The sequence below is a fragment of the Dermacentor andersoni genome, chromosome 4, assembly GCF_023375885.2.
Source record: "Dermacentor andersoni chromosome 4, qqDerAnde1_hic_scaffold, whole genome shotgun sequence".
Taxonomy (NCBI): domain Eukaryota; kingdom Metazoa; phylum Arthropoda; class Arachnida; order Ixodida; family Ixodidae; genus Dermacentor; species Dermacentor andersoni.
In genome coordinates, this window is record NC_092817.1 from 47,860,633 (window position 1) to 47,873,208 (window position 12,576).

At 46.0% G+C, this 12,576-nt stretch overlaps 1 protein-coding gene across 2 annotated transcripts in view; it reads left to right on the forward strand.

Annotated features, from left to right (window-relative positions):
* LOC126537071 (cytochrome P450 3A1-like) overlaps nucleotides 1–12,576 on the forward strand; it is a 62,552-nt gene that overhangs the window by 33,968 nt on the left and 16,008 nt on the right. For both annotated transcript variants that reach the window (XM_072287818.1, XM_050184206.3), the window contains exons 4-7: nucleotides 1,753–1,849; nucleotides 4,055–4,180; nucleotides 6,110–6,347; nucleotides 10,902–11,032. In XM_072287818.1, the coding sequence (XP_072143919.1) occupies nucleotides 1,753–1,849; nucleotides 4,055–4,180; nucleotides 6,110–6,347; nucleotides 10,902–11,032 (592 nt within the window). The remainder of the gene's footprint in view (nucleotides 1–1,752; nucleotides 1,850–4,054; nucleotides 4,181–6,109; nucleotides 6,348–10,901; nucleotides 11,033–12,576) is intronic.

Sequence of the window (12,576 nt, forward strand, 5' to 3'; positions counted from 1 at the left end):
CCGCAGCGACAAACACCAATAAACATAGCACCAATCCTAAATTTAAAATCACCACGCCTGAGCAGTGGCAGGCTGTGCTGCTCAACGTATGCCCGGAGGACCAACTCTGGGCAGTCCTGCCCGCCGACGACACCGCCAAGATTCAAGGTCTGGCAGCCGCCTGAGGAAGAGGAGCTCCGGTTGTGCTGGTCTCCTCGACTCCGCCCCCTTTTACCCCAGCAAGGACATTTAGTTCAGTTGTGTCTCTCTCTTATACTCACTTATTGGCTTAAACAAGGCTGAAGTGAGCCTTACGTCATAAGAACGCCTTGCATCACAAAAAACTGGTTTTTACTAAAATACGTATATTCATCGCTCTCCTAATTTACCGCCATTGTTATAGAAATATTTGCAAGTGCACGATAGAGTACGCCGGTAAAGGTAACACATATCCAGTAATACATTCAATACATTTGAACCACGTCTATTGGAAAGAAATTACTGTAGGATACATCGGATGTGCAAGTTTTCACATAAAAAATGTTTATCTACAGGTGACTTTGTGCCGCATGCAAGCGATATTCATTGCATAATAAGCGTTGGTTCGCTGTACTGTTTGTAGTGCACAGTACACCTGAATTAGGATTAAACATTTTCCATCCCTGGTAGAGTGTATAGGAGCGACTGAACGAGGACGTAAAAAGAAACAGATACACACAGGCAGCGCTTCTCTTTTTTTTTCACTTTCAACTATAAATTTTATTGTCGCACGCATCGATAAATATATACCGTACGAGCGGAAACAAACGTAAAAGCAAACAAGAACATTCAGTGGTGCATGTCGATGAACCGTACACGTGTGCAAGGCATGGTGAAAACATATACTGCATGGTTACAGAGATAAACCGAGGAATCGCATCTCCTTTTCAGATAGCGACATTGATGGCTTGCTCACGCACCTTTACTCTAATTTTGCAATTTCGTAGGCCTCCACGATCTCCCTTGTCATCCTCCTATGAGCCCTACAGCCCTATACAGAATGGAAGTACTTCCAAACACGAATTTGAGGAAAGGATATCGGCAATGAATACCCAAATGACCCGAGATTACCCTAGTGACGTTATATCGATGCTCTTTTAATCTCTCATTGATGCATCTGCCGGTTTGACCAAGATACGTTCTTCCGCAAGAAAGTGGAATGGCATCGACAACGTTATGAGTGCAGGTTACAAATTGTTTGCGATGTTGCGTAGAACATGCGGGGCTTTTGTTGTTCTCTGTATTAACCTGTTTGCATAGCTCCTGTAGACGCTCAGGGGCAGAGAATACCACGTCCACCCCCGATCTTTCCGCTATTCTTCTGAGATTATGTGAAATGCAATGAATGTATGGTAGCACAGCAACTTTCTTTGCTCTAGCAATGGCACTGCTTCCATTCGATGCGTTTTTTACACTTTCTGCTTAAGCCATTCGCGACAGACGTGAGCATACGCATCGGGTAACCAGAATCTGCCAGGAGCTTGGCCTGATCTCTGAAACTGGCATCCACTTTGTGGTCACATGTCTTCGTCAGAGAATTATTGAAACACGAGTTAATTTGTGCTTTTATGCGTAGCTAACAGTTAGGTAGTAAACATTTTCCGCTATGATCGCCGAACACATTTAGCGCTAGCTTATCATCCGATGTCTGCCGTGTTTACTGTGAGCTCGACATTGTACGAGCGCGTTCCTCTAGTTACAGTACTAACAAGTATTAACAACTTCACTGTGCAGGTTCTTCAATGGGGATGTGCCCTTTGTTGTGATAAGAGACCTCGACTTTATAGAAGATGTGTTCGTGCGCAACTTCCAGAACTTCGTGAACCGAGGAGTGAGGAAAGATCTATCTGTTTGATTTGTTGCAACTTTGGGTACGCCTTTGGCTTACACGCAGATATTGCGGATTCACAAGCGATGTAAAATGCTACGAACAGCTTCGTCGACGACTGAAGAAAATTGTATGGATTCAATTCTGTCTATCACGTGAATGCAAGCGTCTGCGAACAATTTAATATTTAAAAAGCAAATAATGCGAATTCCTATATCGGTTACTTTCTGGAACTATAACTAGTCATTTATAAAAAAGCACTAAAAAGCCGGAAGGGTTAACCATCCTTTGTGGCTTAAAAAGAGCTAATTAAAGAGGAAAGTTAAGTTGAGCTAGAGTGGTATATTAGACTTCTGGAATAGCCCAAACTCCTGTGTTATCATGGGACCATGCCGTGGAAATCACGAGAGGATAAAACGAACGAAGGGCTTCAAGTTCAGCGAATTCTTCGTGATGTCAGAACATATGGAGAGGTTCTTCTCGCGACTAGATAATAGTTTATTTATAAGCAAACATTAACATTCATTTAAAGGGACGTAAAACAACGACAGAGCACTCAAACCAGTGTGTTTTGAGAACTTATCCTCAACAGCCGAGACATGCGACGTCACTTCGAAAACCATGAAATCATGCTAACAAATTGTCGATGTAGTTCGATCGTAAAGCGTGAGAAAGAAAGATAACTTTTAATGACAGAAGGATCACTGTAGAGTCACTGTAGATGCTGTACTGGGAAAAGTACCACTGTTCGAAAAACTCTTCGACGCCGACTTGGAGGACTGCGTATGTGCCACTCGGTCTGTGCTGCTCTTCAGCAAACCTGTTCGATGCCGACTTAGGTCACTGGGCATGTACCAGTTAGTGTGTGTAGCACTTCAATGAGCGTATTTGATGCCAACTTGAGTAACCAGCTATCTGCCATTGTGTTGGGCTGCACTGCAATGACGGAAAATATCCCTTAAATTTCTCCGATAATGAGCGGAATGGAACCCACGTAACAAGCGTTCCTCAGGGACAGCAACCCGATGCACTAGCAGGATGCGCCACAAATGCACTGGGTATGTGGCGCTTTTAAACGAACGCCTCGGACGCCAATGCTTTAGCGAACTGCGCCGTGAATTCTATGGTTATGTGCCGCTCTTCAGCGAACCTCTCACCAACGTGGGTCACTGAGTATCTGCCACTGAGTGCGCGGCAAGCGAGAGAACTATTCTCAGCGTTTACAGGCATGGGTGCGCCGCGCTTTTCGTCTCGGGGGCCACGCGCGGACTTCTCCGCAGCGCCACTAGATGGCGCGGCGTGTCCGGGAAGAAGCGCGAGAGTGGAGCCTGGTTGCCGCATGAAGCGTTTGTCACCTTTTGCGCGCACGGGCGTGCCATGCATTTTGTAGGCCACGCGCAGGCGTTGCGGCGGTGGCGCTAGATGGCACCGAGCGTTCTTAGAGAAACGAAAAAAAGGAATCTCGCTGCAGTACATGCCTCATACATAACTCCTTTAGACGGTGGCAATACGTTGTGTTGTCATAGTTATTCAATGCTAAACGCATTACCATCGAGAGTCACTTAGTCGGGCTCCGCCGCTTTCTTCTCAGGAGTTTTGTTATCAAGAACGTGTATGTTTTGGACAACCTTTTGGTGACTATCCACTAGTATTTCAATCTCAATACCTTCCGCGCAGGCAGTTCTTTACATACTATGTGCACTGTGTTAAACTGCATTTCTTACAAAGCCATATATATATATATATCTATATATATATATATATATATATATATATATATCTATATATATATATATATATATATATATATATATATATATATATATATCTATATATATATATATATATATATATATATATATATATATATATATATATATATATATATGGAACCCGTGCGCGCGACTATCGGCATCGGCGATCCTAGTCTTCGTCAGTCTTCTCTTCATCGTTTGCTATTGCAGCGCCTGGTAGCAATGTATACAGAGAGACAGACAGTAAATAAGCTGTGAAAGGCAGAGAGGTTAACCAGATATATTGTCCGGTTGGCTAATCTGCACGGGGGCACAGGGTAAGAGCTGAAAAAGTGAGAGAAAAATATTACGAAAAAAGCTGTTTTCTACACAGCTCTACTGCTTAAAGACCCCATACCATCGGTAACTGTTTCGATTGCTCAAAGAGCTGATCAGAGCTTTGTCTCCTTTCTAGATCACAATGATGACAGACCAAATGCACCCAATTATGGGACAGTCAATTCTGCACGTCGGCGGCTACAAATGGAAGAATATTCGCGCGTCTGCCTCTCTCAGTCTGACTTCCAAAAAGCTGAAGATGGTGAGTAGGTAGTTACCCCATAAACCGGAATAGAGTGGCAATATGGTGTGTACACCCCATACCTTGATATAAAAAAGAAAAAGAAAGAAATGAATATATATATATATATATATATATATATATATATATATATATATATATATATATATAAAGAAAAACAGACAGAAAGAAAGAAAGAGCAATTGCCAGTACGCGTTTATTATTATAACGGCACTGTCTCTGCTAGAGCGCGCACGATGCTGCCGCACAAAGTCTGCAGCTGCTTCCGCAGGCTCTCTGGATGTACTGCATGACGCACGCGAAATGGTGTTTCATGTGGGTTGCATGCCGACAGTTTGTATATCTGTGCCCGACAATACCGCACGCATTTTTTTTTTCTATTCAAGGACGCCAAACCGACGCTGAGCGGCCATGTTGCCGTGTTATACGCTGTATAAGGCTCGTTTGTTACTGCGAGCGCATAATTCGACGCGTGTGCTCAGCGTTCGCAGCTCTCATTTGGAGAAAGCAACAAGCATGCACACCCCGATAGTGCACTGAAATCGACCACTTATGCGTGTGCCTGTTACCACTCCATTCAGTAATAGAAGTTTACGTCGTTGCCATGGTATCCAAACTTTTGCTGAAGATAGTACATACCATGATGTGTACAGTGCCCATTTCAACTGTGTATGCATGAAGTGCGGCTAAACGCGTTGTAATCTTTCTTCTCATTTAGGTATGTGTATAAGTAAGTCAGAATAAACAAGGACACTACGGGCAAAGTCCTTCTTCATTGTAGTTAAATTCAAATTTTTACAGTGTGGTTGTACGAGCTTTCTCTGAACAATTAGAAAATTGTATCCATTGTTACATATACATTTTATGTTTAATGTGTCAGTATGTTAATATTATTATTCGTAGAGTCAGCGTATGTTTTCTCCTTCTTGCATGTCTTATCGAAAAATTGGAGGACGCTTAAGCTTCGCCTTCAAGAGTGGAACGCGACAGCGTTCCCATCGACCCGCCAAGGGGGTGTAAGACAATGCGCTACGGCGCAGGGATCACTTACGAGGCGCCCCGCATCGGACTTTGCGCCCACCTATCACATGGAGAACGTGGAGCAACGCAGCGTTCGGCGCGGCAACGAAACGTGCGCCTGAGCAAACGGAACGAACCAAAGAACTCGGTGTCTCGGAGGGGAAAATGATCTACGCCAGCCAAACGTCGTGATCGGCACGGGCAGAGAGATAGATAGATAGTAATCTAAAGAAAGGAATGGCGCTTGATTCTGCAACCCGCGTGGGAGCACGGCGAAGCGTCGTCAGGGGAGAGGGAGTCGGGGCCGCGACGCTACTGGCACCGGTCCGCGCACAGCCCCAATGCGCGCATGGCGCGCCACCTGTCGGGGCAGCGCCATACATTGAGAGGAGGGGGTCTTCTGTGTTTGCCGCAAGATGGCTCTGCGTGTGCGGTAAGCGCAGAAGAAATGTAGCGGAAACGTACTTCGCTACTCGTGTAAATGCGACTTCTGTAAGTTACATGCTCATAATTACCGATATACACCGCAGTATAACTTTCTACGGCACGTTTTTAAGGCAACACCGCGTTCACTAGAAGCGCGTTTGTACCGCTTTCAAGCATCGAATTCGTGGCTCAGGGGTAGCGTCTCCGTCTCACACTCCGGAGACCCTGGTTCGATTCCCACCCAGCCCATCTTGGAAGTTGCCTTTTATTTATGAAGTGCCTGCCGTGATTTATCGCTCACGGCCAACGCCGCGTGCGCTGACACCGACGCCGACGACACCGGCTTTTCTGCGACACGAGCTCCTTAACGCTGTCGCGTTAAAATGCCAACGTCTCCTACAGGAGCACATTTATTACCAGAAAATATTTGGAGACGAAACAAATCACGAACGCGTGTAATTCGTATTGCTGTGATTTGCCCAGATGATGCCGCACATCCAAGAAGACGTCGGCACCTTCGTCCAAACGATGAAGCAGTACGCCGACACGGGTAAAGAGGTGCAGATGCTTCACAAGTTTGAGGAACTCTCCATGGACTTGACGGCACGAGGGGCGTTTGGCATCAACGAGCGCTTCGTGGGAAAGCCTGACCACCCGTTCATAACCACGTCCAAGGCAGTAGCCAGGAATATCATGACAGGTCCATTCTACTATATTGGACGTAAGTTATGCGTCAATACTTCGCTCCTCTGCTAGCCTGTAGAGCGGTGACGCGGACAAATGCCTTGTTGATTGCTACGCCGTGAATGCAAATGCACAAAGCTGACCCCTTATCACACATAAGATCTTTTATGAAAAAAAAATTAACAAGGTATTTCTGTCATGTAGGACTCGACTGTTCCGCGACGTGCGAGCATGAACTGCTGGACAGGCGGTGGAGACCAAAGTACCTTTGCCCACTATAGACGCTATAGTGGGCCCAAACATAATGGCGTATGAGGCAGAACGCCCCGCCGTATTTAAACCGTGCGCGCTTTTACAAAATGATGCGCCCGTAGCCCTCTTCCTGTTCGGTCTTTTGGTGGTACCATAGGTGAACCCTTAATAATTGTGCACCCTTTGGGGCCTAGCTTTGCCCCACAACAATAATCGCCATCTGCCTCGCTTGCGTTTCCTTTCCTGAAAACGCTGCGCTCGCTACTTTTCTGTCGAGAATGCTATGTCACGCTGATACCGCGGATGCTGTTCGTTACCTGGAAGTACTGGGCTCGCAGTGTCAAAGAAAGGAAATGCGGGTAAGATGGATCACGATTATTGTAGTAGTATAATATAAGACCTACAGGGTATAAACTTTTGTAAGAGTGTGTATGCGTAAGACGACAAGCTGCTTCACACCCTTAATCGTGGAAACGTTTTTAGTGCGCGCTACATTGCTAATTAATTCAAGCGCGATAACGATAACAACTGATCGTCACTGTGTTTATTGGTGTGTCTCATTCTTAGATGCTCACCTATTAAGGCCGTTTCTGTGTGCTCATTAGAGAATCAGCCCTTATAAAAATACCGGTCATGAAAGTTGCCAACATACCCAAAATCATCAACTAAATCAAGTGAACATTCCATTTGGCTAAATTGATTATAAAAGGGTATAGTACCTACTATCAAAGCTATCTCAGCAAAGCGCAGGGCTCCTATTTGCGGAATCTTCCTGTTAACAGCCCATGAATAGCACCTATGCCAAGGACGTCGCAACTTTTGATTACAGTTAACGGGCGGTATCCCACACCATGGCCTCCGAGATTTTGATATTGTGCGGGCATGCCGAATCTCGAAGGCGGGCCAAGGCGTCGCGCTGTAATTTCCGGCAAGTGGTAATGTTGCCGTTTCTGTTCTTTTTCTTTTTTCTGAGTTAAGGTATCAAAAGCGTACAATATGTTGATAGCTCGTTGTACTTCATTCTTTCACAGTTAAAACGGGATGTTTTGCAGAGAGGCTGATCCTTAACTACACATTACTGATACATTCGACAGGTTCCTATCGCTATGCAACTCGATTTACGGTGATGCTGAGCCCTCTCGAGATTCGACCCAGAGAAAGCCTGCCGCAGCCGAACGTGCTAGCGGCTCCCAGGGTAATCGGAGTATCCACACGATCAAGTTTTTGTTGTATCTTGGCTGCGCTCCCAGATTGAAGATATAGGAGCTCCTTCCTCCGAGCGCTCTGGTGTAGAGCGCGGCGCTATGAATATGTAAACCAGGCGACCGCGTACCGAGCGCTAAAGCCAAAAAGCCGAATGTAAATCACACTGCGAGAGCACATTAGAGCGCTTGAGGTCGGCTACTCGAATGTCGCCATATATGAAGCTGAGTATTTGTTACACTGTTAAATAATTTCCTGCAGATGCGCTTTTATAGAGAGAGGAACATGTCAGTAAGAATTAGTTGCCAGTGAGCCATTGTGACCGTGTGTCCCTTCGTTTCTGTGGCTCTGTTGATTGTGCGCGCAGAAATCTACATGAAAAAAAAAAGGAAAAGTAGTGATTGACAGCGAAGGTACGTAGCTGTTATTGTAGTTGAACTAGATTAAACGAAAAATAAAATATAATGGGCCCCTTCATCGGACGTAAGCCCTTCCGATATGAAGGTGCCCATTTATGTACACTTACAGCTACACAACACGCTCCTTCAATAGAGGCAGCGAAGTAAAACACTGCGCTGAAGCTCCTCAGACGGTGCTCTATGAGAATACGCGAGGGCGAGATTGTGGCGCAGCACAGCCCCCAAAGAACCTGCTGCTCTGCGGCAGTAGAAAGAGCGACCTGGCAGCCATTGTGCGTCTCACAACGCAGGCGCGACAAGGAGACAAGGAGCGCGTCGCCGTTGCTGTTGCAAGAGTTACTGTATGCGCCGAGATGCGGTATGCACGCAGCTCTACAGCAGGAATACCGTACCCGACAACTTTTTGTGGCAGCACAGCCACAGCCACGCGCTCGCGCTCACACGTGCGGAGCTTCCGTTTTTGTGCTACCAGAATCGTTGTCTTGATAACGGTCTACGTGACAAGAAAAACCTGACATGGACACCGTCTAAGCGTCATGCGCTGGCTGCACGTGCGTCATCGATACCGGGACAGCACGGCGGCAGCGGCGCCGATGGTACACACGAGCCTGGAGTGTCCGTGTATGTAATCACTACCGCGATAAGAAGTGGCCTTCGGGCAGAATATATCTTGCGTGGAGCAGACAACCGATGGTCTACAGGTATATAGAAGTAAAGCGTCGGGAGAGCTCATCGTCCTGAAATGAAAATAAACAGGATGACCATAAGCGCGACTCTGTACTATTTGATTGATTGATTTTTTTTTCCGTACCGTTGGTTATAAAAAAAATGAACACATTCTTTTTGCTTTCGCTAAATGTGATGATCTTTTAATGGCCTTACGAGGAATGCATCCATCAAATATGCCCTTCGAAAAAAAGAAAGAAAGCTCGGGGATAATTTTACGTAAGTCTAAGCTATAAGAAAATAACACATGAGCACTGCTATCCTAGTAACGGGATTCTAACTTAAAGAAACATATGATTTCGTACGCTCGTCTGCGCCACTAGGGAACTGCCATTTCAGGATCGCGATGGCGCCTGCCTGATAAGTGGTGTTGTAGTAACAACAATAAGAAAATTAACAGCCTGGAAATTACGTGTCCACTCCTGTACGCAGGACAGGCGTCGTTACAAATTCTAATCGCTGCTGCAAATGCGAATAAGCAGTGGTGGCCGCGTTTTCCACGCACTTCTGGATGTTACGTAGACGTGTTGTTCCAATACCTCCTAGATAAGAGAAGGCATGAGCGCTCGGCGAGTGACGTCATGGAAAAGAAGCCGGCGGCGTGCTCGGGAATACGGGTTGAATGAAGGGCTCCCGCATTTATGGACAACGTTCACCAGAGCGCAGTTTTTTTTTTAGGTGTAGTTGAGCTGATGGCCCGCAGAGAACAGAGGGTGTTCCAAGAATATTTTATTTATGCAAAACTATTTACGTGCTGCATTATTAAGAAGCCCGTCCATAAAAAATGAAATAGTTCAACCTTAGGATGGAGACCGAATTTCGGGTAAATGATGACAGGGAGCATGGCTTATATTGAGAAGTCACAGTGCTGCTCTCTTCTTCAGAGTAGCTTCTTTGCCTTAATTTATCGTCGGTGTCAAAGAGATTGCCGTTCATACGACCACAAAATTTCTTCAACAAAATGTTAGCACGGCACCATAACACATATCTCATGACAACGTCACTGGTGGGCCCTTCTTCAAATTCGGCACTCATGTATTTATTCATCTATAGATTGGGCTCTAAACGAATAATTTAGCTTTCGAGGCATTATTACATACAGTAACGCAGTCCACATGTTTACAACACCTCAAACGAGTTTAGCAATGGAGATACAAAACATTCGTGCAACTATTTACAAAGAAACAGCTGCCTTATTCCGCAGAATTCCACATTTTCTCTTCTTTACCTTAGCATTGGCACCCAATATTTTGTCATTGAACTTGCGGAAACATGAACACATAATTTTTTGGCCCCGATTTGTAATTGCTCCAGCAATTGGGCACGCAGCACTTACTGAGCATATCATGGCATGAACATAATCCAAATTCCGCGGCAATGAAGGCTTGCCGGACACACAACCGCAATCACCGCACAAGCGCAGAGACAACATGCACGGTTCACGTCCAGAAAAAAAGTTCGCTCGGAAGCCTGTCGCAGCATGCCCGGACTTTTCTAACCCCGAAGCTATCCAAGGACCGGCAGTGCTCGCGGAACTAATCGAATTGTTATCGATGTCGTTGCCCACTCGGTCTTCCGCGTCTCATTTTCAACATAGGTGCAGCGCTCGTAGCTTCGTAGCACGCTGCACGGAACTTCTATGTGGGCCTCTTTTGCGTGACATAGGTCAAGGGGAGAGGGTACAGCCAGAAGGCCTTAAGTTCTCTAGAGGGTGTTGGTTGTTCTCCCTGTAATGGAGAGAGTGCGAGAAATATTTAGAATAATCTTGCGTGAACTGTATAGAAATGAAGTGTGCAGAGGGATCAGCAAAATTGTGCTTCTTTTGTGGGCTGAGACCTTGTCTATACAGCGACTGCTGATGTCGCGAAATAGCCAGCTTGTTTCTTGTATGCATGCGAATGAGGCGTGACGAGTACGGGAAGATTCACCAATGTCAGCGCGCCCCGTTCCAAGTACTATATTGCTCTTGCTGTCTTTTTCTTTCCTTCTAGAATGTACAACAAGATTCGGAGCTTTGATGAAACCGCTCTATTGGCTATCATTGATCATCGGGGATTACTCTTTCGATCCCCTGAATGCCCAGACCATGGCGGTGATCAATTTGAGAAAGAATAATCCTTCCGTAAGTCTGAATTCTCTGCCTTCTGCATTGGGCACGGGACGAACAAAAGACGCAACCGTGTAGCCGCAAGAAGGCTCTTCTTTATTTTAATTGGAAACTCTGGGCGCATTTCTGCCGTCGCCGTGCTGTTCCGTATGAAGTCCAAGGGCAATAACATCGTCGCTGCACGCCGTATGTTGAATGTGCGAGTGAAAGCGTGCGAGGGTGAGCCGACAATGGCGGCTTAATTTCGCGCGCGCGAGGGAGCAAAAAGTTTAGAAAGTAGGGAAGGAAGGGGGGTGGGGGGAGGCGTTTGACTACGGCGGCTGTTGCGCTTGGCGCGGCCGCGCAGGCCTTATCTTGAAAGCGATCTGCCATGGGAACAGAGAGCATACGCCGAGTGCTGATAGCTTCGTGTGCGCTCCGTTTTCGCCGCTTAGTTCACGTTGAAGCAAGAGGCAGCACGAAGGTCAATTCGCTCGCTGCTGCTGCCGCACTTCCTCACTCTAGCGTTTTGACAGCGGGTTTACACGGTCATCGAGCGAGATGTGTTCATGTTTGCTTGTGCGTGCCTGATACCATGCTTGCTAATTTAATTAGTAAGCGAATGTTTAAAAATTTCTCCTATCCTTACTTTGCATATTATTCTTACTTCGTATAGCTGTCTGCTAATTTGCTATCGCAATCGATACTTCTCCTTTCGAGCGAAACTGCGACTTTTTAAGAATTGTTAATCATTTTTTTTTTGTTACGATGGCAAAAACTTTCATTGTGAGTAGTGAAACTTGCGCATGCGCTGATTCACTCCGGCAGCTGCGGAAGTTGACGTGCTTAACCGGGCTAGTCTTCCAGTAAGACTGGGAAATTCACGTCAATATTTACTCGAATGCCCCAGATGGGATCACGTAGCAGCCGGTCGTAATGTCGTCGCGTCTGCTTTCTGCATGGCTTTACATATCTCGAAATAAAACGCTAAAACACAATTTGCGGATATCGTCCTAACGGAACCCGCATCCCGCTCGACCGGAAATTTTGTGAATCGAACGCTAAACAGTCGTCAAAGAAGCATTTACGGCAAGAATTACCGCAAGCGCGTTGCGTTTCGCGATAATCCCAGTTTTCCCAGTGTTGCTGCTTAATTGTACACAGTACCGCATGCCAATCTCTGACGTTACAGCCAGGGCGTGGGACCCGCTGGATCAGACGTATTGTAAGAATATTATTTGCGGGGAAACTAGCTGCTCTGTATAGATTAAGACCGCACGGGCTTTCGTTTATATATTCAGTTGTTCTTGCGGTGTTCATAGCTGTGCTGTTTTGCAGACACGATCGTAAGCGTGTGATCTAAGCGTCGGGCTTGTTCGTTTTCAATGGCGAAAACTGGTGAGGGGCCTTAAATGGCCCCTAGTCAGTTCGCAAACTAGTAGCAATACATTCCCGAAAAAAATTATAACCCGGATATGGAATGTATTTGACGGCGCTATTTGTAGGCAAGTGATGCGGGCAAGGACACTTTCATAGCTAAATTGTTCCAGAGGAAACTGTCCATTACGAAGTAGACGTAA